The sequence below is a fragment of the Moschus berezovskii genome, chromosome 10 (assembly GCF_049115385.1).
Source record: "Moschus berezovskii isolate FMDL1 chromosome 10, NW_MosBer_1.0, whole genome shotgun sequence".
In the NCBI taxonomy this organism is placed as follows: domain Eukaryota; kingdom Metazoa; phylum Chordata; class Mammalia; order Artiodactyla; family Moschidae; genus Moschus; species Moschus berezovskii.
Window position 1 is genome coordinate 28,772,648 of NC_142469.1, and position 27,451 is coordinate 28,800,098.

General features: G+C 38.9%; 2 protein-coding genes across 7 annotated transcripts in view; one reads left to right on the plus strand and one right to left on the minus strand.

The window, feature by feature from the left end:
• ECHDC1 (ethylmalonyl-CoA decarboxylase 1) overlaps positions 1-2,437 on the plus strand; it is a 55,011-nt gene extending 52,574 nt beyond the window's left edge. For all 5 annotated transcript variants that reach the window (XM_055433921.2, XM_055433919.2, XM_055433922.2 and 2 more), the window contains one exon: positions 838-2,437. In XM_055433921.2, the coding sequence (XP_055289896.1) occupies positions 838-1,246 (409 nt within the window). In that variant the 3' untranslated portion in view covers positions 1,247-2,437. The remainder of the gene's footprint in view (positions 1-837) is intronic.
• A 273-nt stretch (positions 2,438-2,710) lies between these two features.
• RNF146 (ring finger protein 146) lies at positions 2,711-26,113 on the minus strand. 2 transcript variants are annotated; one of them, XM_055433917.2, is made up of 3 exons: positions 26,008-26,113; positions 16,667-16,769; positions 2,711-4,431 (listed from the first exon to the last, which is right to left on the minus strand). In XM_055433917.2, coding segments are annotated over exons 2-3 (1,044 nt in total). In that variant the 5' UTR covers positions 16,669-16,769; positions 26,008-26,113; the 3' UTR covers positions 2,711-3,389. The 2 variants fall into 2 exon arrangements, with proteins under 2 accessions (XP_055289892.1, XP_055289890.1); XM_055433915.2 differs by having other exon boundaries at positions 16,667-16,774; positions 26,008-26,112.
• Positions 26,114-27,451: the final 1,338 nt, after the last annotated feature.

A 27,451-nucleotide genomic window follows, 5' to 3' on the forward strand; every position in this document is an offset into this window, starting at 1 on the left:
AGCTCACTCTGATCTCACCCCCCTTCTCTCTGTTGGCTCTCTTCCTGCTCCATAAGCCTGGTCCCCAGATAATCAGCAGTTCTGCTTCAAGGCCTTTGCACCTGTAATTCCCTCTGCCTGGAATTCCCTTCCAGAATTTTGCACTGCTTACTCACTTGGGTAGTGCTCAAAAATTCAGGCCTTTTCCATATAAAATGGCACACACCCAACCCATGTATCCCTTGCCCCATTTTCTTTGTAGCATTTATCACCACTGACATTATATTGTTGTTCAGTGTCTTTCTCTCCTAACAGGAATGTAAACTGAGCAGAGAGATTTTATTTTGGTCATTCCTATAGTCCTGCATCTAGACCACCTGGCATTGGTGGAGCTTAGTAAATACTTGTGGGAAGAGTGGAGTTAAAAAACAAATCCCAAGTTAGAAAACAGTATTTTTACCCTGATGACTACTGACTTTAACTTATTATACTTTTTTTTTTTTAATAGTATGCACTTAACATTCCCTACTCCCATATATTCCCTTTAATCCAGGTTTTCTTATTAGGCTACCACTCACCTTAGACTGGGTTTTCAGAATAAACGTAAAGATTAGATTCCTATATGCAAAGTAAAAGATAAGTGAACACAAGATTGGTGACCTTGTTTTCAGACGGAAGCGCTAAGTGCCGTGTAGTAAATTGAATTCTATACTTAAGCCAGGTTTTTTGAACATTATTTTTACTGACACAGCTACCTATAAAGATCTAGGGAGATTTCAGGTCAGATTATGAATAGGTAGTACTTTGTGACTAAAGCATACATACTTTCAACTAGTTTTTTTCTTTTCTTTTTTGCAGATTAATGACTAGCGAGAGTGAGATCAGATTTGTCCACAAGGAGATGGGCATAATACCAAGCTGGGGCGGTGCCACCCGACTGGTTGAGATCATCGGCAGTAGACAAGCTCTCAAAGTATTAAGTGGGGCTCTTAAGCTGGATTCAAAAAAAGCATTACACATAGGAATGGTGGAGGACATCTTGCAGTCTTCAGACGAAACCGAATGTCTCAAAGAGGCACAAGAGTGGCTACAGCAGTTTACCACAGGGCCACCAGAAGTAATCAGAGCTTTGAAAAAATCTGTTGCTTCATGCAAAGAGCTTTGTTTAGAGGAGGCATTACAGAGTGAGAGAGATCTTCTAGGAACAGTTTGGGGTGGACCAGCAAATTTAGAGGCTGTTGCTAGGAAGGGAAAGTTTCATAAATAATTTTTAAAAATACATAGGTCACGTTAAAACCCCAGTGATTAATATGGATAAAAGTTGAATGATATCAAATACGAATGTCAAAACTACTTAGAAGGTAGTATTAGTTTAACAACTGTTTGACTGCTTGAACTCAGCTGGCCTAGTTTTCAGTTTATTTAGGTAGTTGCTAAGTAATTCTGAACCTCTAACTAAAATACACAACACTTTTGGCTTAAACATAATCATTAATTCCCAGATTCCCATGATAGTTACTAGGCTATAACCAAAGACTAGTTTTTGAAAGGAAAAACTACACAAAACCTATTCCTGGTGTTCTTTCTCATAAAGTCTTTGTCTTGTCTTAACCTGGAAATAATTTACAAAAATAATGTAATGAAGCTTAGAGAACAAAAGTGGAAAGGGTCAGGGGACAGGAAGATATGCAAAGTTATGATTAGTCTTTTTCTTCTGCTCCATGCAGCTGCATTAAAGAACTCATGGACTGGCCCTTTTAAGGATGCTTCTCACCCTACCCTTCTACAAATTTGGACCTTATTTGATCTTTCAAGTAATTACCTGATTTCTATTTTTGGTTATCTATGAAACAATGATGGCCACCATACAAAAAGTCTGTTGACTCTACAAAACTGGCCAGCTGATTTGTATGCACCAGAATTTCCAAGCTAGCAGTTACTATAGTTTATGTAGTAATCAAATTTTCTTTGATCAGAGACTCATGAAGCATCATGTTACACATGAATCAGATTTCTTTTTTTTCCTGAGAAGTAGCCATCTTTTCTTCTTTTATAACTAGCTATATTTAGAAGTAAATTTAATAATAATGGACGACAAACTTTTATGATCTTAGTAATACAGATTTAAAAAAAAAACTAAGTCAAAGAATTAAGTCCTAATCTTATTATAAGAGGTAAAAGGTGATTTTATTAAAAGTGACAGTTTATATTTGCTATTGTAACATTCAATTCACATTTGATAAACTGTATTCAAGACAACTTGCATATGCTTCATCAACATGATCCTGCTGTTTTGATTTAGGAAAATATAGAAGATAAACTCATGTTACTTTTCTGAAGAATCATTATGGATTAACAAGTTAACATTTCCAACCTTGCTGTAGATTCTACAATATTTTGTGTTGAGGCAGTTTGTGTCTACTAATGCTGTTTAGAAATAAACCTACCATTTAATTCATGTAAGTGCTAGCCATTAATGACGACTGGCAAGGAAAACCCAGTATATACACAGCCTCTACTATCAAGTTATTTAAGACAGACTTTGGGTTTATTTCCACACATATTTATTCCATGAAAATTCCCTGGAGACTGTTTAAGTATCCTCTATGAAGAAATCAAACTTTTCTGAGCCAGTAAGCTGAATACACCACCAATTCAAACCACCACCTTTTTAGTGATCTTTTGGCCACAAAATGTTTCCATTCCCTTCCAGATTCAAACAAGAGACAGATTAATTTTGATAAATTCTAGTATTTATTAAATTATAAAGTCTGTAATCAAAAAAAAAAATGTGGATCAACAGAAACAGCTAACTACAAGGACTAGACAGCAAAGCCTATGAGAACGCCATGAAGTGTGTTACAGACAAGATTCTGAAACATAAGTTATAAGCTGTTTTCTTTACATTTCCATTTCAGTAACTTTATTATTAAGTAGTTGTTATTCTTCTATTTTAAAACCCCAAATTCACATTTGTTCTCATGTTAATTAAGCTTTCTGTTTATACTGATACCAGACATCTTGTAGGTGCCAAATTTTAGTAATGGTTTTATGTCAATCCATGCAGAAAAATATGAACCAATGCAGTAGTCAGATGAGGACCATTAATACACAGATAATACACACACGCTGGCCAAAAGAACTGAAGGTATTTTAAAAAACTATAAACAGACCTCAAGAAAACTGGGTTATTACTAAACAGCTCTCAATTATTAACACCCAAGTTCCTTATATTAAATAAATTTCTCAACAGAGATGTGTTAGACATTTTAATTACAGGTCTATCCTTCCCGTACCCCTTCCCACCCCAACTCCCAAAATGCACTACTAGGGATGAGTATAATGTTACGTGGGCAGAAATTTACAGATAACCATTTTCATGTTGAGCATGGATCTGAAAGCTTTTTTATTTAAACTTCCGTTACTGTGCACTGTCCATCAGGCCTTCGAGATCTGACACTCACTGTTCCATCTGCTGCCACTGATCGATCAGATACTGTCTGATTTGGATTAGGAACCAAAAGTCTCTGTTGGGTCAAGGAGTGTTGTGCAACAAGCGCAGATACATCCTCACTCTCACTGCTGGCATCGGATTCGGTTTCTTCAATCGAAGTGTCTGGTGCTGGTGCCCTGCCTGAAGATGGTGATCCATGCTCTTCTTCTCCTTCCCCTCTATGACTCCTTTCCGCTATGCTGTCTCCACCAAGTTGTAAATGTGCAAAAGAGTCTTCCAGAGAAGTGCTTGCATCAGGGGATGGCGTGGCGGGGCTTGTTAGCTGACCATCTACTGATGTCAGGGGCCTCACAGAAGACGACTGAACAGAAGCTCCGCTCTGAGCCGGCACACTGTCTGCTCCGTCAGCAGAGCTCTCTCTCGCTAGGTTTACAGTATTAGAATCACAGTCCAGCCTAAGTCCGGCTACTCCCTTCTTTGGTATGTCTATTATATCCCGCTTGATCTTCCTGCGACGTCCATGTTCGTTTCTCCTATACTGTACCATATTTTCAAGATCGGCAACATACAGAAACCCAGCAATTAACATTTCAGTGCTCTTTTTACCTTTGGAAAAAGCATCCTCCAGCTCTCTGCTGGTGCGCTCGTCATACTGCCACCACCCATTTCTTCCTTCATAATACCAGGCATATTCACCGTTTCCTCTACTTGCTGCCTTGAGTTCTTCTGGTGACAACAAGGTTGGCTTATCAAGGAAATCTTCGGGAATTTCTTGTCGACAGAGGGCACATCGCTTTCCAAGCCATGAAGCTCCCTTCACACACAGATAGCAGAAAACATGCTTACAAGGCAGACTGACTGGGTGAACACATGTTTGCAGACAAATGGCACATTCAGGGACAGTTAGAGAAGGTGCAGTATTAGAACAGGACTCATTTGCTTTCCTGTTCGTAGGAAGCATGTTTATAGAGTGATCAATTTCTCCACAGCCAGCCATCCTGAGAAAATGAGAGAAAATACATATTAAAATCTTGTTTTAACTCTTCCAAAATCTTAATTCAACATTCAGAAAACACTTATTAAGCACCAATTATATGCAAGTCATGTCCTAGACATTGGGGACACAATACTGAAAGAGAAAAAACTTACGTAGAAAAATACTTTTGATTTGAATTTAGTCTTATTTGTGGGGGGGCAATGAGGCACAAATAAAAAGGTACAACCAAAGTATAGATGTGAAATAAGTAGACCATTTCTATTCACAGAGTAGAACTAAATGCAAAGATGTTAAAATGTACAATCCATCTAGACTTTTAAAATCAGTCTGGAAAGTAGGGAAAAACAAAAAAATGCTTAAAAATAATTCAGGTTACAACCACATAAAGTAACAAATTTTGTAGCCCTTTAGGATACCACTAAGTGCAATTTTGCAGTACTTCCATTAATATACTTCTGGTACTTGACAAGTAGACCATGTAATGACTAGAGCTGAAATCCCAGAAACTCCCTTTCTCTGCTGTATAATCTTAAAAATACTGGTTAAACCAGTCATCTCATTCCCCCTCTGTGAAACACTTTTAATAGCCTTTTTATTGTTGTTGGCTTTTTCTAAACCACACATACATTCCTCTTGCTGTACTCTTTCAAGATGATCTCATCTACATTCATGGCTTCAATTGTTACAAACTCCTAAACTGATAATCACCAGCCCAGGTCTTTCGTTTTAGCCCTAGAACTATCTTTTAATTGCCTACTTTAGCTCTTTTCTTGGCTGTCTTAAAGGGACAAAAACTGAATTTATGATCTGTTCCCTCCTTATTTACTTACTCCCTAAATGCCCCTCTGGAGACACCTCTATTCATTTGCTTTTCAAGCTAGAAATCCATCACTGAAGCTGTCCTTTTCCTAACCACTCCCCATTCAAAACATCAGCAAGTCTTACATTTTATCTCCTGCTGCTGCTGCTAAGTCACTTCAGTCGTGTCCGACTCTGTGTGGCCCCACAGACGGAAGCCCACCAGGCTCCCCCGTCCCTGGGATCCTCCAGGCAAGAACACTGGAGTGGGTTGCCATTTCCTTCTCCAATGTGTGAAAGTGAAAAGTGAAAGTGAAGTCGCTCAGTCGTGTCCGACCCTTAGCGACCCCACGGACTGCAGCCCACCAGGCTCCTCCATCCATGGGATTTTCCAGGCAAGAGTACTGGAGTGGCTTGCCATTGCCTTCTCTGTTTTATCTCCTAAATATCCCCTAAATCCAACTACAGTCCATCTCTGCTCTTCCCAAATCATCAAATAAACACTATTTATTAAATTACTGCATATGCCTTTTAATGGGTCCAGCCTTATGTCTTGTTAAAAAGTTGGTTTCAGGTTAGAGACCAGGATCTATATGCCCTGCATAGTCTGTCTGGACGCTAGCTCCCATGCCAGCTTCATCTCACACCATGCTTCTTGGACTTCAGTTTTCTTATCAGTAAAATGGGGAAAATTCATGTTTTGACTCAATTCCCTTTTCTAAGATATCTAATACACACTATATAATGAATACTTGCTAAACTGAATTTAGCTCCTCCTTTTTCTGTTTATTGACAAAAACTATATATATATATATATATTGTTCTCAGAAAAAAACAACTCTGAAAACAGTTGTTAAGGCACTGACTGACTAAGTTTCCTTCATCAGGTCCTATTGCTACATTTAAATCATAGAAACTTGAAACATTCTACTAACAAAAAGAAGTAAAATTAGCTAGAGAAAGGGTGAACAATATATTCTTTCGTCCCTTTCAATTAAAATTCACTGTCAATGAAATTCTGAAAAATCTTTAAGGCCCAATTAAAAATAAGGAAGTCCTTCATCCACAAGTAATAATTTAACCGAGTAAGACAGATGTTCGATTCTATTTGTAAGACAAAATGTTTCAATGAGCTACTGCTCATCACTACTTTGGTAAAACAATAGCAACATCTCATATACAATAAGTCCATATCCTAAATGATCTAGGTGCCTTCTGGATAAAAGAAAGGCCAATAAATTTAAAAATTTTAAAAAGAAAAACAGAAGTCTAGTAAAATGTAAATAAAGTATCTAACAGTACAACTTGGATGAATGCCATACTTTTAAAAGATACAGTCTCAAACCCTGTTGTATTATAAGTAACCCCAAATATCAATTTTCCATTAGATGCAGTTACCTTATCTATGAAAAAGAAAGTTTTCAACCTAAAAGCATTACTCTCCATCCTGACCAATACCTTATATGAGTCTTATTCTTGTATGAATAAATAAATGTAAACATATAATTAACAAAGTTAAAAAAAAAAATGATAGCCATCCCAGGGGAAGACATGAACTGTGAAAGAAACATACTAGGAAAGGCAAAACAATTCTTTTCAGGCAGGTATTCTGGTTCCCTCATTAGAATGAGATAAAACTGGATAAACATCATCAGAAAACAGGTAGAAGATAGTTAAAGCTTCATTATTTCCCCTAAAGAACTTGTAACTATCAGTTCAGTTCAGTTGCTCAGTCACGTCCAACTCTTTGCGACCCCATGAACCGCAGCACACCAGGCCTCCCTGTCCATCACCAACTCCCAGAGTTCACCCAGACTCATGTCCATTGAGTCGGTGATGCCATCCAACCATCTCATTCTCTGTAGTCCCCTTCTCCTCCTGCCTTCAATCTTTCCCAGCATCAGGGTCTTTTCAAATGAGTCAGCTCTCCCTATCAGGTGGCCAAAGTATTGGAGTTTCAGCTTTAGCATCGGTCCTTCCAATGAACACCCAGGACTGATCCCCTTTAGAATGGACTGGTTGGATCTCCTTGCAGTCCAAGGGACTCTCAAGAGTCTTCTCCAACACCACAGTTCAAATGCATCAATTCTTCAGCACTCAGCTTTCTTTATAGTCCAACTCTCACATCCATACATGACCATGGGAAAAACCATAGCCTTGACTAGACGGACCTTTGTTGGCAAAGTAATGTCTCTGCTTTTTAGTATGCTGTCTAGGTTGGTCATAACTTTCTTCCAAGGAGCAAGATTCTTTTAATTTCACGGCTGCAATCACCATCTGCAGTGATTTTGGAGCCCAGAAAAATTAAGTCAGTCACTGTTTCCACATCTTATTTGCCATGAAGTGATGGGACCAGATGCCATGATCTTTGTTTTCTTGAATGTTGAGCTTCAAGCCAACCTTTTCATTCTCCTCTTTCACTTTCATCAAGAGGCTTTTTAGTTCCTCTTCACTTTCTGCCATAAGGGTGGTGTTATCTGCATATCTGAGGTTATTGATATTTCTCCCGGCAATCTTGATTCCAGCTTGTGCTTCCTCCAGCCCAGCATTTCTCATGATGTACTCTGCATATAAGTTAAATAAGTGGGGTGACAATATACAACCTTGACATACTCCTTTTCCTATTTGGAACCACTCTGTTGTTCCATGTCCAGTTCTGTTGCTTCCTGACCTGTATACAGGTTTCTCAAGAGGCAGGTCAGGTGTCTGGTATTCCCATCTCTTTTGGAATGTTCCACAGTTTATTGTGATCCACACAGTCAAAGGCTTTGGCATAGTCAATAAAGCAGAAATAGATGTTTTTCTGGAACTCTCTTGCTTTTTCCATGATCCAGTGGGTGTTGGCAATTTGATCTCTGGTTTCTCTGCCTTTTCTAAAACCGGCTTGAACATCTGGAAGTTCACGGTTCACATATTGCTGAAGCCTGGCTTGGAGAATTTTGAGCATTACTTTACTAGCGTGTGAGATGAGTTCAATTGTGAGATAGTTTGAGCATTCTTTGGCATTTCCCTTCTTTGGGATTGGAATGAAAACTGACCTTTTCCAGTCCTGTGGCCACTGCTGAGTTTTCAAAATTTGCTGACATATTGAATGCAGCACTTTCACAGTATCATCTTTTAGGATTTGAAATAGCTCAACTGGAATTCCATTGTCTCCGCTAGCTTTGTTCGTAATGATGCTTCCTAAGGCCCACTTGACTTCACATTCCAGGATGTCCGGCTCTAGATGAGTGTGAGTGATCACACCTTCGTGATTATCTGGGTTGTGAAGATCTTTTTTGTACAGTTCTTCTGTGTATTCTTGCCACCTCTTAATATCTTCTACTTCTGTTAGGTTCATACCATTTCTGTCCATAATTGAGCCCATCGTTGCATGAAATGTTCCCTTGGTCTCTCTAATTTTCTTGCAGAGATCTCTAGTCTTTCCCATTCTGTTGTTTTCCTCTATTTCTTTGCACTGATCGCTGAGGAAGGCTTTCTTATCTCTCCTTGCTATTCTTTGGAACTCTGCATTCAAATGGGTATATCTTTCCTTTTCTCCTTTGCTTTTCACTTCTCTTCTTTTCACAGCTATTTGTAAGGCCAACTATCAATATCTCTTCAAAAAAGTTGAAGATATCAAGGGAACATTTCATGCAAGGACAGGCATGAAGAGCAGAAACACTAATGACCTAAGAGAACAGATCAAAAAGAGACAGCAAGAATACACAGAACTAGACAAAAAAAGTCTTAATGACCCAGATAACCACAATGGTGTGGGCAATCACCTAGAGCCGGACAACCTGGAGTGTGAAGTCAAGTGGGTCATACGTAGGCAGCATTACTACGAACAAAGCTAGTGGAGGTGATGGAATTCCAGCTGAGCTATTTCAAATCCTAAAGCTGATGCTGTTAAAAGTGCTGCACTCAGTATGCCAGCAAATTTGGAAGGCTCAGCAATGGCCACAGGGCTGGAAAAGGTCAGTTTTCATTCCAATCCCAAAGAAGGGAAATGCCAAAGACTGTCATACGATTCTGCTAATCTCATATGTGAGCAAAATTTTGCTCAAAATCCTTCAAGCTAGACTTCAGTAGTAAGTGAACCGAGAACTTCCAGATGTACAAGCTGGGTTTCAAAGAGGCAGAGGAACAAGAGATCAAATTGCCAATATGTACTGGACCATGAAGAAAGCAAGGGAATTCCAGAAAAAAATCTACTTCTGCTTTACACACTACACTAAAGCCTTTGGCTGTGTGGATCACAACATATTGTGGAAATTCATAGAGAAATGGGAATTCCAGACCATCTTACCTGCCTCCTGGGAAACCTGTATGCAGGTTAGAACTGGACATGGAACAACAGACTGGTTCAAAATTGGGAAAGGATTACGTCAAGGCTGTATATTGTCACCTTGCTTATTTAACTCTATGCAGAGTACATCATGTGAAATGCCGGGCTGGATGAATCACAAGATGGAATCAAGATTGCCAAGAGAAAGATCAATAACCTCAGATATGCAAGTGATACTGATCTAAAGGCAGAAAATGAAGACGACCTAAAGAGCCTCTTGATGAGGGTGAAAGAAGACAATAAAAAGCTGGCTTGAACGTCTACATTCAAAAAAACAGATCATGGCATCCAGTCCCATCACTTCATAGCAAATAGAAGGGGAAACAATGGAAATAGTCACAGATTTTATTTCTTGGGACTCCAAAAATCACTGTGGACGGTGACTGCAGTCATGAAATTAAAAGACTCTTGCTTGGAAGGAAAGCTGTGACAAACCCAGACAGTGTATTAAAAAGCAGAGACATCACTTTGTCAACAAAGTCTGTATAGTTAAAGCTATGGTTTTTCAGTAGTCATGTACGGATGTGAGCGTTGGACCATGAAGAAGGCTGAGCACTAAAGAATTGATGCTTTCAAACTGTGGTGCCAGGGAGACTTGAGAGTCCCTCGGACAGCAAGGAGATCAAACCAGTCAATCTTAAAGGAAACCAACACTGAATACTCTTTGAAAGGACTGTTGCTGAAAGGACTGTTGCTGAAGCTCCAATACTTTGGCCATCTGATATGAATAGCTGAGTCACTGCAAAAGACTCTGATGCTGGGAAAGATGAAGGCAAAAGGAGAAGGGAGCAGAGGATGAGATGGTTAGATAGCATCACCGACTCAATGGACATGAACCTGAACAAACTCTGGGAGCGAGTAGAGGACAGGAAAGCCTGGTGTGCTGCAATCCATGGGGTCACAGAGTCAGATATGACTTAGGGACTGAACAACAACAACTTTCAAACATCAATTTGCCATAGCAAATACCAAATTCTGATTCTGTGTAGCCTACCAAGTATACTCCTAGTGTATCCCAAGTAAGACATGGGGAGGAAAAACTTTAAGTACTTTTTACATAATTCTGTATTAAGTACATGCAGTAGACAAGACACCATGAAGATACGTAACAAGATAAAGACAAAGCAACCCACACACGAGCCCGCCCATCTGTAGGACGCACTCCGTGCACGTGTGCTGTTGCTTCACTTGTGTCCACCTCTGTGACACTATTGACTGTAGCCTGTGAGCCTCCTCCGTCCATGGGCTTCTCCAGGCAAGAATACTGGAGTGGGCTGCCATGCCCTCCTCCAGGGGATCGTCCTGACCCAGGGATCAAACCTGCATCCCTTACGTCACCTGCATTGGTGGGCAGGTTCTTTACCGCTAGAGCCACCTGGGAAGCCTTCGATGATCTTCAAATAGGCTGGAGGCTAAATCTGTGCAGAGGATTATACGAATATGTAAGTAAGAAATGCTTTTTTTCCTTTCCCTTTTGTAGAGCGAGGATTTGATAAAGAGAGTGCTAAAGAGAAATATTCCGTAAGTAATAAATGTCTTAGGAAACTTTAGAGATCATTTTAAAAAAAGGGAATTTATTTTCTGGTTACTAAATTAATATGCAGAAATTAGTAATGAAGTTACTCCAACTCTACTGAAGAACATAAATGTATCACTCACTTCCCAAGACTTTTTACCAACTGAACCCTTAATGTCCTATTATTACTTTTACACATAAATTACATGCTTCTAAATGATGAAAAATATTTCTGGAAGACGAAAAAATGTCTATTAATGCTAGTTAAGACTTCTCTGCAACAAGACCAAATACAGAGGGATTTAGGCAGATTCACTGGAAATCTGTTAAGTATTCAGATTTTGTCTAATCTTCTTAAAGACATCTAATCAAAAGAAAGGTAAAATTACTATAAATGAGAAAGATCTTTAGCTTACATAGTATTGAAGAACTTTCTGCCACCAATAAAAACTACAAACACTGAAAAACCGATTTTTTAAAAGTATGGGCTCAGAACCCAGTTAAAAGCATGAAAGAGAACAAAGAATAAAGTACTACAAGATCTTTATGGAGACCTATCAAAAAAGAATGCCATCTTCCTTCCCAAAACTTTGTTTTTTTAAAAAAAATTCCTCAAATCTTTACTTCTGTTGGAATACAAAGAGTTTGAACTTTAATACAAGTTAAAAATTTAACATTAAAATTTTAACAATGACCATTCCCAAGTCCTTAAGACAAAATTCTTAACTTTTGTACAGTGTCTTGTAATTGGTAGGTGTTTAGTTTCTGTTGGATGTCTACTGATGCATGTTTTATTATAGTAAACTATTTAAAAACTAACAATTACTGATTGCATAATATGTGGCAGATATTTTGTGAAATACTTTAATCCTCATATCACCCTACGAACTGGGTCTGTTATTTTCCTTTTTACAGATGAGGAAACTGAGGTACAAAAACCTCAGATGATATACCCAAAGTCATAGTTCATTAAGTGACTGAGCCAGCCTCAAATCTAGGTTCCATAATCCAGATTATCTGACTTCAGAGTCTTTACTCTTAACTGCTACATATTGTTTCTAAAACAACCATGTCTATCCAAATATAAGAACCACCATCAGTAATTTTCGGGAAGATAAGGCTGCAGCAAGTTAGAAGAAATTTCACAGACTGATAGAAGAACGACATCTTATCCCCTGCTGCAAGAGCTGTCACGTATTTCTCCTTATTCCTTTTCAATTTTGAACACAGAATGTGTTTAAGCATCCACCATGCCATGGCACTAGAAAGGGAAATGCAAAATAAAGTCTGCCATCAAAGTTAAAGAACACGATTTTTTGATAAGTGTATACCAGGGAGTACAAAGGAAGAAATGGTAACTAGCAAGGAGGGGATAGATACATTTTGAATAGATGAAAAGTACTGTGCAAAGAAGTACTGCAGAGACCTTCTATATTATGGTATCTTAATAAAGTTGAAACATTTTAAATGCAAACGGTTCATAAACACTTCTGGTCACAGCCTTATTAAAAATTTAGTGAAATCTTACATATAATTTAAGGAGTTCAAGGATCTCTATGAAGTTGGTCCTCATACTTACTCCTAAGGAGTCAACAGGAATTCACTGAAAGGTTATGTTAGGAAGTGACAAGTCGGTTTACTCATTTATCAAGACCAGTTGGACAGAAGTTTGGAGGAAGACTTGGCAGCAAGAGGCCAAAAGGAAACTAGAATTTATAATAATCCAGGTAAAAGATAATGGGAAGGAAGGGACAGATATAAGGTTCTAACAGTAGAACATAAGAAATACTAAGGAAATAAAAATGAAAGCCGGAGAAGGCAATGGCAAGCCACTCCAGTACTCTTGCCTAGAAAATCCCATGGATGGAGGAGCCTGGTAGGCTGCAGTCCGTGGGGTCACTAAGGGTTGGACACGACTGAGCGACTTCACTTTCACTTTTCACTTTCACACATTGGAGAAGGAAATGGCAACCCACTCCAGTGTTCTTGCCTGGAGAATCCCGGGGACGGGGGACCCTGGTGGGCTTCCGTCTATGGGGTCACGCAGAGTCGGACACGACTGAAGTGACGCCGCATCAGCAGAAATGAAAGCACTCAGTTCCTGATGGATGATCAAGATTCAGAATCTGAGGTGAGTTCTGACACTGTAACTTTGAGATATTTATAAAGTCTTCAGATGAAGGCAGGCAGATGACAGTTGAGTTTACTGGACAGGTATGCTCAAGAAATCTAAGCAGAAAGAAGTGTCTTGAGTCCCCAACACATACATGATTACTGAGACATGAAAATGGATGAATGCCCAAATTAAATCTGCACAGACAGCATACAAAAGGGCTAATCAGAGAACCTTGGATTACTCCAACATTTGTAAGTGAGGTAGTGGACAAGAAGAATGGCAGAGAAGAATGGGGAATAAAGTGAGACTAGAAAATCCCATGGGTGGAGGAGCCTGGTAGGCTGTAGTCCATGGGGTCGCTAAGAGTCGGACACGACTGAGCAACTTCACTTTCACACTGAAGTGACTTAGCAGCAGCAGCAACCCTTCAAAGGGAGAAGGCAATGGCAAGCCACTCCAGTACTCTTGCCTAGAAAATCCCATGGACAGAGGAGCCTGGTAGGCTGCAGTCCATGGGGTCGCTACAAGTCAGATGACTGAGTGACTTCACTTTCACTTTTCATTTTCACATTGGAGAAGGAAATGGCAACCCACTCCAGTGTTCTTGCCTGGAGAATCCCAGGGACAGGGGAGCCTGGTGGGCTGCTGTCTATAGGGTCACACAGAGTCGGACACGACTGAAGCGACTTAGCAGCAGCAGCAGCAACCCTTCAAAAGCCACAAGGGGAGACATTTGCAAAAAAAAAGGATCAAGCAAGGAGCAAAGTTACAAAAGTTACTCTTCAACTTATGAAAATTTCCACAATTGTAGTGAAATATATGGTGCAAAATATGTGAACACCACACACTGATTAGCTATTTTGAGTTCCCAGAACCCATTGTGCCTGGTATTAATTACTTTTTACTTACCTAAGACACTTTTCTTTCCCTATTGTCCCAAAGACTGTTATAAAACTTTCCCAACCTCTTAGTTAAGAGATATCCTGAACCCTCATATTAAGAAATTAGGTATGAATGACTCCTCAAAATTTATCTTTATCTTCATTCTATCTTATTCCTCTTGTCTCAGGATGGAGTACTGGTAGCTTTCCAAGCTAAACCATCCCAATTCCTCCAAGATTTCAATTAATATTCTATTCCTAAATTTCAAAATCAACTAACATGCTAATGATCTCTTTCAGTCTTATCTATTTGATTCCATCGCACTAAATGATATTATTAACCAGAGACTCTATCTAAGAATTTATATTATTCACTTCCATGATGGTACTCTCTCCCAGTTATCATTTTCTCCCCTCCCCCCCCCACCTTCTTTAGTTTCCCTGAAATACCAGTAATCCTCACAGAGGCTCTGAGTGACCAAATTTTCAATATTACATTTTATGCCTAGACAATCTACAGAATATTCCAAATTTATATGTATGAATGTAAATCTCATATCCCCAAATGTAATATCCGGAACTGTTCTGGATTCCTAAGAGCTGTATTTCCAATTCTGTATTCAAAAGGTTTACCTCAATATTCTCCAGTCACCTGAAATCAAACATGACTAAAACCAAAATTATCTACTCCCTTAAACTCACATTCTCTTCTTTTGGTCACTATCTTGGATAAAACTTAGGAGTCATCCTCAGCGCTCCCCTATTCCTTGGCCACTTTGCTTTTCTGCAACAAAAACCTTTATAGTAGAATGTGTCCTCTTTGTTACTAAAGCCTGTGACCTTAATTTTGGCCTCCTGGGCACTCTTATACAAAATACTGACTTCTCAAGTGGCCTTCCTGACCTCAGTCTTTTCTTCCTCTCATCTTTCCTCAGTTTAATTATGTCTAATTAGTCTTTCCTCCACTAAGGCTTCAGAAGTTTTCTATTGCCTACATAATGTCATCAAAATTCCTAAGCACTGACTTTCAAGTACACTGACAAAGACTTCAGAGTAAAACTAGACTTAGTTAAAAATCCATCATTTATTCTTACTATGTTGACCTAGAGAAGTTTCCCAAACTTCTCCAAAGATAAGAATCAGCTGGTGTACTATCTCTTGGAAATTTGGACTTATCTGCGTTAGTCTAAAAATCTGTTTTCAGTAAGTGCCCCAGCAGATAATTCTGAGAAATTTGGTAAACACTGACCCAGGGAAAATGAGTTTTATCTAATTCTGTTTCTTCATCAGTAAATAAGCCTACTACAATCTTGTGACTGAGTTCAATAATCCAAGTAAAACATCCAGTAAGCACCAGGCAACAAGTAGGTACAAATAAACACACTCATTCCCTTTACTAACTGTGAAGTCTCTATTTCCCATTGACCTTCACACATAAGATTGTTCCCTGACTCCTCTAAGATGCCTGGATATTTAGGCAGCTGTGCCCTTCCCCATTTCCTTGGCTTGAAAAACAATTCCTAATTTTCTCAGATTTTTAAAATTCTATTCATTCTTTAAGACCAAACCAAAAGTTCCCCTGTTCACTCTGAACTCTTCAGATGGAATAAATTCTCTCAGTTCCGAAAGTGTTTTACTGGTGCCTCAATATAGTATTTCTTCCACTGTATTAATTATATATGTGTCTTACTTACTAGACTACAGTCTAATTCCTTGATGGCAGGGATAGTCTGATGGTCAGACTATCTGACCTACAGGATTAAAAAATATACAGAAATATAGAGACAGACAGATAACATGTATAAAGGGTTAAATTAAAACTGTATTTGCCCCAATTTTAAAGAAAAATGCGTACTGGTTTCATTTGTCTTTTATTATAATTCTCAACACTAAAAATAATATGGTAATACTTTTAATGGGAGTAGATAATCAAAGCATCATACTGGAAAAGTAGGTAACAATAGTTAGGTGTCAAACGGGGAGAACATATGAAATAGTATCTTTAAGGGTTACTCTTTGGTCAAGTATTTTAACTACTGTAAATCACCAAAACTGTCAACTTGGAAGATGGAAACATGATGTTCATTGTGTAAAAACGTTTCATCAATAACAGACTAAAATTCAATATGGCCAAGATAGAGGTAGTGTTAACATTTTAAAGCATATCTCACAAAGAGAAACTGAGAGGAAAATAGAACTAGTAAAACTGGGGACTTGAGTGACTCCAATAAGAATTAAAGTGCAATAATGCACAGAAAAAAAAAATATATTAACTTTGGTTATTTAAATAAATTACTACGTAAAGAATAAGTAGAACCTAGAAGACCTGGAGATCTTTCCAGTTTTTTAGCCTTCTATGTGCAAACTTCTCTGTCTTCAGTTTCACTTTTATAGGGATTATTCCCTATGAAAAGATTTTTTTTTGGAAGCCTATATTAATAGTAATTAAATGTGAATAAACTTGTCAATTAAAGATCTAAAAATCAATTAAAAAACATTCATTTTGTTTGATTAAAACTGATACTTGATTTATTTCATTTTATACCAGTCATTTAACTTGCGGCAGCTTTGTAAAAACCATGATGCCATACTTACATTTCTATTACAGACCCCACAGATGCCTGCCACAAAAATAAAATCTCATCTTCATGAGTAATCAGCCAGTTTGCAGAATTTTCTCCTCCATCGCTGGATCATCCTGTGCTGCAAAAGAAAATTTTCAACATCAACTTCTCAACAAAATTAGTCAATAACGTATGATTCTTTCATTTAACAAAATTCAGTGGCAAATTTTATCTCAAAAGTGGAAAAATTTCAAGACAAGGATGCCTGCTTTCCTCACTGCTATTCAACATTTTACTGGAAGTTTTAGTCAAAGCAATCAGATTAGAAAAAGATATGAAAGGCATACAAATTGGTAAAGAAAAAGTAAAACCAGATCTATTTGCAGAGATAGTAACTAAGTTTCTCTGTTCTCTATACGGAAAATTCCAGAGAATCCCAAAGAAAGCTGCTAAACCTAAAACAAATTTAGCATAGGTGCACTTTGTAAGTTCAATGTACAAAAAGTCAGTTCTGTTTCTATATCAACAATTCAAACAAGAAAGCATTCCCACTTATAACAGCAGCTGAAGGAATGAAATACCTTAACCAAGGAGGTAAAAGACTTAACACACTGAAAAACTACAAAGCACTGCTTAAAGAGATTAAGAGCTAAATAATGCAAACACAACTGGTGTTCACAGATTGGAAGACTTTGAAGATGACAGAACTATCCAAAGTGATCTACTGATTCAACATAATTCTTATCAAAATCCCAAGTTTTTTTTTTTTCCCCAGAAATGAAGAAACTCATCCTCCAATTCATATGGAATTGAAAGGGGCCCCAAATAGCCAACACAATTTTGAAAAGGAACAAAGATGGTGAATTCACACTTATAGATTTCAAAACTTATTACAAAACTACAGTAATATTAAGTGTGGTTTTGGCATAAGAATAGACAAATACACCAACAAAAGACAGAGTGCAGAAATAAACCCATCTCTATGGCCAACTGATTATATTTTACAAGAAAAAAGAATTTTTTTTAAGTGAAACAAGTTCTACATGGACACGATATGTATTTCATAGCCTCTGCCTTCCTACAGAAGGTAATGTGTGGGAAGGCAAGGTCATCACATTAACTAGGACCTCCTGGTACCTATATGAATGTCCCAGTTTACAAACCATCAAGTCAACCTTCAAGATGCCTGCTGTCCAGGAAATCCAGAGGCACCAACCAAAACATCATCTCAGTCACTAGTCCTCTTTCTTCAGTGTTACCTCCATCCACTCATGCCCGCTACAGGAGGCTCATTTACTGCAAAGTACATGATGATGACAGAGATAGGCTTTACAGTGACAAGACAGAAGAGACTATTCTTTCAGTTGCATGTACCTCTTATAGTGTGGGAATCTCCCTAAAATACTTGGAAATTTAGTGTTTAAGATTTTTTAGATATATGCCCTTTTAAGATAAGTCAGCATATCTCACAAAATGTTTAAAAGAACAGACCAAACAATATGTAATCTGTCTCAAAACTGAAGACCTTTCAAAATAACTGACTAGAAAGTGTTTATAAACAACTTGACTTTTTTACTCTGACTTTAGAACTTAGTCTTTCCATGACAAGGACTCCACTGTCCTGACTTCCCTCCACAACCCTTTCACTTTACTCTCTAAGTGCCTACAACTTCAGTGGCACCAAAGAGAACTCCATTATTCACTTCCCTCCTATAGTCTACTCAAAATATTAGAAATCGCCCACTCTTGCACACAGGACAATAGGAAACATTCTACTATTCTAACATCATTACTCTTAAACACAAACAAACAAAACCCCACTTATTCTTCGAAGTGTCTAACCATTGGTTGTAATCCCTTAAAGCTATTCTCTTAACCCTTAAGATACTAACAATCTATCTACTCCCTACTGGTCCTCCAATTCATTGTAATTCCTGACACCTGACTATGAATTTATCCTTTAGAATAAACCATTCAACACCTAACTCAGAGGTTCTCGAACTTTCCCAGAGACTGCTTGTTAGAAACGCACATCCTCAGACTCTAACTCGAGATACTGTAGGCCAGTAGACAGGGGTTTCAGCCCAGGAATCTCACCTCAAGTGATACTGATGCAGGTAGTCCAACAAATACAATTTGAGAAACACTGTCTTTATTTTTCAACTCCTAAATTCAACAAACTTCACCCTCTGCCCCAACAAAATATGATGGCCACATTTGGAACTAGATGCCACCTAAAACTACTGCCTCTCTAAAATCTTAAACTCACTCTCAGACCACAAGCTCTGGTTCTTCCAGCTCCTTTACTCCTTCATTCTCACACCTGCTCTTTAATTCCAAGCGCCTCTCCAGTCTCTTGCCCACCTCCCTTCCTTTCTCCAATACCTGACCCCATTTCCTTTTCTGCCCAATCTGGAGTCCAATGATCTTAACTTCTTGAGAGAATGCTTGGCTCTCTCACATCTCTGTCTCTCATCTACACATACTCTGCTGCTAAGTCACTTCAGTCGTGTCCGACTCTGTGCGACCCCATAGACGGAAGCCCACCAGGCTCCCCTGTCCCTGGGATTCTCCAGGCAAGAAGACTGGAGTGGGTTGCCATTTCCTTCTCCAATGTGTGATAGTGACTCAGACAATATTCAACAGCCTTAAAGACCTGAAACCTAAATAACTCTCTAGTCTTATTTATCTCCCACAACCACTCTCACAGATTAATACTCTGCTGCTGCTGCTAAGTCACTTCAGTCGTGTCCGACTCTGTGTGACCCCACAGACGGAAGCCCACCAGGCTCTCCCGTCCCTGGGATTCTCCAGGCAAGAACACTGGAGTGGGTTGCCATTTCCTTCTCCAATGTGTGATAGTGAAAAGTGAAAGTGAAGTCGCTCGGTTGAGTCGGACCCTTAGCGACCCCATGGACTGCAGCCTACCAGGCTCCTCCATCCATGGGATTTTCTAGGCAACAGTACTGGAGTGGCTTGCCATTGCCTTCTCCGATTAATACTCTAGTTACACCAAATTACTCAGTTCTCCAAATTTCCGTTTGTAATTCTGTATTTCCTCCTACCTGTATAGTCTTTATTTTAAGGTTTATGAATGCTACTACCTTTCTCTGACTGCCTCTGGAAAAGCTGTTCCTTCCCCTATATTTTGTAATTCTTCTATTACTCAATTCATCATATGCATTGCAATTATCTGTTTGCTTCTGACTCTTCCAGTAAACCATGAGACCCCTGAAATAAGAATTACTTATATCTCTAAGTGGCTAGTCAACTGCCAATCAGTTTGTTGCTGTCTTGAGCTGGTATTCCTTGGATGAATGAGAAATTAAATTCATTTAATCACCTAACACACAAAAGCTATAAAGGTATACAACTTTCAATCCTTTCTTTAAACAACTTAAAATCCAACAGAGGGAGTTGCCACATTCAGAAATATAAAATTGATGCCATTTTAATGTCTTTTGACAAGTATACAATTTACCCAGCTATTATTCACTGGCAGTGAATTCTCCAGAATGCAGATAAAAATCCAGGAATAAAACCGATTTTAGTAAATCTTGTCAGCTACAGGACACGACTGAGTGACTGAACTGAACAGGAACCTTTCCAATCACTATCTCCCATGGCTAAAATTTCAAAGCTGGCTGTAAATGGATAATAGCTGACGGGAGGAAAATGAACTAAAACCTATATAGTAATCTAGACTTCCAGATATGACAACTGTGGTCCTCAACCAGCAGTTATCAGTATTACCTGAAAGTTCTTTACAAATATCCAAAGCCCCACTCTCTACCAAGAGAATCAGATCTCCAGGTATTTCACATGCATATTGAAGGTCACTAAGTAGACACATTGTATCACTGAATCCTCAAAATGACTGTGAGAAATGTTATAAATGGGAAAACCCAAGCCCACAAGATTTAGCCCCAATTCACAAAGCTATCAATACTGGGAGATGAGGTTCAAACTCAAGTATATTCTTAAAAAAATATTTTCCTCAATGTGCTGTATCTCAAAGAATATCATTATCTAATAGAAATACCATGCAAGCTGCATAGATAATTTCACATTTTGTATTAATGACAATAATAAGAAACAAGCAAATTTAGAGTATATTTCATTTAACCCAATATATTCAAACCATTACCATTTTCACATGTACTTTATATAAATTATTAATGTGGTATTTTATACTTGTGTGTGTGTGTGTTTGTGTGGGTGTGTACATGTGTGTACACTCCTTGAAATCTGATGTTTTTACTTTAAAGGACAACTCAGTTCAGACTAGCCACACAGCTTGCTCAATAGCTCCATGTGGCGAGTGGTTAGCATACTCGTAATGCAGGTTTAGAATGTCTTCCATACCAAGTCTTTAAAAAAAAAAAAAGAACCTGCAATTTAGTGCAAGAATTGTTGAATCAAGAAAACAAACTCCATGTTACTCTACTCTCACCTCTGCTTGCATAGATTAAAAAAATAATTGTATATTCTACTGTGATCAAAACTGACTGGTTTAGGTATCCCAATTCCACTAATTAGGTCCATCAACTCTAGCCTCTGAGAATTGTAATGCCAATTGGGCATAACATATGGTATGGCGTGTAATATTCAGAATAGTCATGTGTAATATTCAGAACAGCTGAGTGGCCCCCAGAAAATGTATACATGTGAAATCAAAGAATTTTTTTAAGGGAGGGAGTAGGAGTCTTTTACTTTTAACCAAAGATAAAATAGTGTAATCTATTTCTAACTGCAAATCACAAATAATTTGGCAAACAAATAAACATACAATTCATTCTGCAATGAATGATTTGTAAATTATCACCAAACTAAATTAAATTTATGAATTATTCAGGAAAATTTACCATTATATTTTGACATGCATCTATCAACTAGTTACTGGGTTAAGTTTCCTTCTTAAGGTGCAAATTTATACAGAAACAAACTATTAGGAAGGTAACATAAAAAGAGAGAAGATTTGAAACTACATCAGTTTATTTCTGCACCACAACAATTCTAAAGGAAAAAAGTCGCAGACTATTTTTTAAAATATATAAAAGTTTAGAGATTAGTGAACTTAAATCATTTACCCATTCAACCAATCAAGTTTAACTGAAAATGAATATTGTATTATTTGTAATTTTGTGACCACTTAACAAATTCATGTGCCTATTATTTTCACCCACTGTTATTTTCTCTGAAAATATTTAGGATTAATTACGATTCTACTTTTCAAATCAGTCCTGGACCAAGTTTCTTTTTAGAGATAATAGATTCAAATAAATGATCATTTAAAAAAAAATCAAAGAAAAGATAAGCATGTGACAGTTAAAATAGCAAGTTATAAAGATCTGAAGATTTCCTGTATTTTTCCAATTATTAACAGCCAATGTTTTAAAAGTTATTACTCTTTATTCAAAATACACAAAACAGGAAATGTTCTACATAAAAGAGATCAGTGATAGAAAAGAAAAATACTACTACACATCTTACAACTTTTGTTATATAGTCAAAAAAGAAAAAGGAAAAAAAAATTAAGGGCCAGTAAAAGGAACAGACAAAGAATGGGTGTAATTCAGCAGATACACCTTAATACTTAAGTGAAGTGAAGTGAACTCGCTCAGTCCTGTCTGACTCTTTGCGATCCCATGGACTGTAATCTACCAGGCTTCTCTGTCCATGGGATTTTCCAGGCAAGAGTACTGAAGAGAGAGTCCCAAATTGAGAGATGTAACTAAATGCCCTAACGTTTTTCCATTTTTAGCTTTCCTTCTCATCTCCTGTTAAAACAGCTTACAGAAAGCACAAGTCATACTAGGAAACAAAAATCTTCAGTCAAAACTCAATTCTACTAAATGGGGTCCAATATTTTACACTATTCTGTGTTAAAGAATTATTTCCACCACTTCATTTAATATTTCCCATAAAAAAGTTACTGTATGACAATCTCTGGGCTTCACAATCTTCATATCCAAGCATTAAACCTTTACACTTCTCACCCAAAAATGTGGGCTTTGCATTTTAGCATTAAATGTGAAAGTGAATGAATAATGTCTTTTAATCACATCATAGTCTGCATAGTCTGAAACCATTGTGTAAAGAAGAAAGGTTCTGCTGCTAATTATCTGTTTGACCTTGGTCAAGTCACAACTCCCATGTCTTAGTTATTTCACCCTATTCTACACTTCCATAATTCTAAATACTTAAATTAGCAGGCATTTAACAACAGGTTCTGTTTTAATTAACCCAAAAGGTAGTAAGCTATGAACAGTCAACACTGTATAAATAAGCAGAGGTGGTTGTAGCAAAATGTAAATAAGATGGTTTCCATACCATGGGAAGACTGTTTCTAATCCAGCTGGTCGCACAAAATCAGGTTCCTTGGGCACAATCAACAACCAGGCAACAGAATGGAAAAGGTTCAGTACCAGTCTTTACTAACACTGGCAGAGAAGCAACTATCCAACTGACAAGGTGTCCGGTGTTCCATGCCAGTAAATTTATAATATATAAGATAATATTCTCTAAGCAGATCAATACTGTGAAAAGATTCAATACTTTTTTTCTTCTTCTTCTATGGAGAAATCATTTTTAGATCACGTCCAAAAAAGAAAAAAAATCTGCCCTATCCTTCTGACAACTCAAAACCAAAATACTTTACCACTTAATACATATTTCCCTTAAAAAAAAAACAAACTTTTTTTCCTTCCTCTTGTCTAATGACCAGCTATTTGGAAGAACAGTATTCCTGATGATTATAATTCTACCAAGTTTTTAACAATGAGTAAATAACAAAATTCTACAAATGTTTACTACCAGGTAAACATTTGCAGAATTATTTTCATTTTGCCCACAATTTACATTGGCCCATTTGAAACAAAATTCTAAATCAAAGATTGAGCTTAACAAACGCTCCAATTTAAGATGTACAAGCAAAAGCAAACACATCCAAAATCTATTTTTAGAGTGGGTTTTCACTCTTCCGGTTTGCTCTTTAAAATTAGATTTACTGGACATATTTTCATGTTTTGTTAGCGCACTCCACAGACTCCCAGACACTCAACACAAACAATATCTGTTGATCACAAAAACAGCAAAGCCAACATCATAAATCCTGTTACTTCAGCAGGTAATTTTCTTCCTGTGTCCTATAAGTCACTCTTTTAAAAGTATGAATATAGAATCACTTATTAAAAAACAAAATAGCCTTAAGTCTTCCAATTTCTGGAAATGTATACTGCTTTCAATGACATAGCTTATTTTCAAACCCTATTTTAAAAGTACACACATTGTAAGCACTTCCACTTACCACATCACTCTGCTTGACCACCCAAATTGTATATAATTATTTTATAGTTAAGTTAATCATGTTCCCCTTATGGCCTGCAATTGTAATTATCTTTTATCTTGCCATTGATTGTGAAAACTGATAACATATTTCACTATTGGGATTATGTAACTATTACTTAATATATTTATCAAGATTGATCAACAGAAAAATAATAGAACTCTGTATCACCAAAACTATGATTTAATAGAAAAACCTGTATCACTTTTTAATATGCAGATGCATTATCTTGAAATTTTTTGAAAAACATAAATGCCAGGTATTGCTTTTTCTTTCTCCAGAGCTCCAGACATGTTTCTAATAAGCAGTCATGTTTAAAAACAACTGGACTATATGACGATCTTTTACTTTTATCTAGTTTGTTTCACTTTTTCTATTTCATATTCAGCGCTCCCATTTCGTTTATATTTTCCAATTTCTCCATCTTTTCTTTTTTGATGTTCTTAAATCTTTATCAAGCGTAATAAAAAAGCTTTTGTATACATATATACAATATGCATATTTTAGAAAACTTGTGAATTTTTGACTAAAATATTTAGGACATTTTGTTCCACTTGCTTGACTCACTATGAATAGAATGCGGATTTCTAATTTAAAAAAATAAATACACAAAAAACAACAAAAACTTACTGTACAGCACAGGAAACTATAGTCAATATCTTGTAATAACCTATAATGGGAAATAACTTCAGAAATAATGTATGTATAACTGAATCACCTTGCTGTGCACCTGAAACAGCGTAAGTCAACTATACTTCAATAAAATATATATGTAAAAAAAAATGAACTTAATCAAAAAAAAAGAAAGAAAAGTACACACACTGGAGGGGCACCTGAAAATGTCAATCACAAAAACAATGCGTTTTTCTACCATTTCTTGGCTCTCTTCTCTTAATTCCAGTTTCACTATTACTCAACAAACAAAATGTACCTACTTTAGAAACTTGAGAAATAAGTGCTCAGTAAAATGGCACTTGGGAAGAGAAAGAAAGCCATACTAAATAAACTTGGTATCAAGAGAAAAAGATCTAGTTGCCAGAAGTGTGTGTAAACTCAAAACAATTTTTCTGCCTTTCTCTAGGTGCCCATAGAACACAAAAAATAGCGGCCACACTGAACATCCATTTACCCTTTCAGACGGGATGCGGGGGGGTGGGGTGGAAGCAGGGAGAGAACTCCGCACCCAGCAACCAGAACAAAGCAACAGCCTCGTCTTTTAAGATGCACTGAGGTTTTGGAGGCTCAGCGGGTAATGAGACACCTCTCAGTGGTTCTGATGCTTTAACAACAGTGCTGGGCTTTAACCCGGACAAGACGAGGGACTGGACTGCTCGTCGGATTAGGCAAGACCCAGGAGCTGAGCACGAGGAGGAGGGAGAGAGGGGAGAGAAAGATGCCAAAGGCACTCCGGAAAAACAAAATGCAGGAACTGTACGTCCGGACCCAAGGCCCGGGTGGACGCCTCCGCACGGGATGCTGGGGGCGGGGGGACGACCCCTCCAACCATCGCCGCCCCTACATCTTGAGGCCCGTAAAGTCCCCGAGTAGAGGCCTGACACTCGTGCTGAGGGGACAGGAAAGGGACCCGGCTGCCACCAAGGCAGCGACGAAGACCCCGGCGGAAGAGGCTGCGCAGTAATGGCCGCTGCTCCGCCTCTCGCACCCCGACCGTGACCAGCTCCGGGCTCTCGCCCTGGGCAGCGGCTGCGGCGGCCACGGGCAACGCGGCGTCCGTTAGAGTCTTCCTGCCTCTGACAGCAACCAAGCTGGGGGCGGCGGAAAGGGCTGAGCCGTGCCACGCCAGCGCGGCTCCACTGCCGCTGCCGCGACGGCCCAAGGGCGTCCACCCACGTCCCAGCCCCTGACCCCGCCGCCGCCCCTCTCAGGCCCGGAGAGCAGGGCCGACGCGGGGAGTGCCGCGCTCGGAGGTGACGCCGCGGGCCATCACTCCTCTCCCCGAGGAGGACCCAGGGGTGGCTTGACTTTCACCCTGCGCCTCGAGTGGGCTTCGCCCCGACTCCCACCTCTGTGGCCACCGCCAAAGCCGCCTCGCCGTCTTTTCTCTTCGGCCTCCGAGCCCGCAGCGGCCGGGAACGCGCGCGGGTGCGCGCGGCCGTCACGTGACCGCCGGTCGCGTCGCGTCGCGGGGGCGGGGCCGCGAGAGGCGGAAGCAGCGCCGCGCCGCAGGAGCTCGCGCCGGCCCCGCCCCCGCCTTTTCCCCCAGGCCCCGTCCCTGAAGCCCGCGCGGCTCGTCTTCTCGGATCTTTGGGGACCTGCAGTTTCGCGGCTTGGGTTTTTCTAACTGCTTTATATTTTGCTGTGATTGTAATTAGGTTCCATTCTGAAAGACTGCAAGTCCACCAGAGAGAGAGATTAGGGGCCGAGGAAGTAAGACGCGTGTAGGGCCAGCAGGTGGTGCTACTCAGAAACCCAGCTTCCGTACCCAGGAGAACCCCTTGGGCCCCTAGCTGGATTTGAGGTTGAAGAGTTGTGGCAACACTGCGCGTTCTCGTTCAAAAAAAGCCCAGTTTATACCTCTTTTGAACCCTTGAGCAATTTATTCCGCGAAAAAAGAATTACTTTCCTTTTGGGCCCATTTTTCTTAGACTGGCTCACATGTGTGAAAGTCGCTCAGTCGTGTCTGATTCTTTGCGACCCAATGGACTGTAGCCCGCCAGGCTCCTCTGTCCTTGGACTTCTCCAGGCAAGAATACTGGAGTGGGTTGCGAGTTCTTCCACGGAATCTTCCAAACCCAAGGATCCGACCCAGGTGTCCCTTATTGCAGGGGGATTCTTTACCGTCTGAGCCACCAGAGAAACGCAGAAGCTGGAAAAAGAGATTAATCAGTATTCAAATCTAAAAACTAAAGAAATGGCTTAATGTTGGACGTGTGTGGTTTTAAACATCAAACTCCTGGCTGTATCCTCCATTTCATTTGAGCCTGTACGTTGTCTTTTGGAACTGATGTACTTTCTTAATTCTTAGTAAAATGAAGGTGGAAGAGCATGGTTTCTTACCTTTAAAAGAGCAGTATATATTTCAACATTCTTTGCCAGTATCTTCTTACTTGCAGTGCTGTTAAATTTCCAACTCTCATTAACTGTTTAGTAAAGGTTGGAAAATTTTCATTTCTTATATGTAGAGAAATAAGTGCATTTTATTTTATTCTGTTTATCTGTCTGCTGATCTATCCGTCTGCACGGAGAAATGGAATTAGTCTACAGGAATCTCACTAAAATGCCGTTATGGGCTTCAAACTCTGTCTCAGCTGCACTCGTAGTGTTAGTCATTTCAGTGAATGGCTTGAAGCTCAACATTCAGAAAACTAAGATCATGGCATCTGGTCCTATCACTTCATGGGAGATAGATGGAGAAACAGTGGAAACAGTGTCAGACTTTATTTTTTTGGGCTCCAAAATCACTGCGGATGCTGAGTGCAGCCATGAAATTAAGACACTTACTCCTTG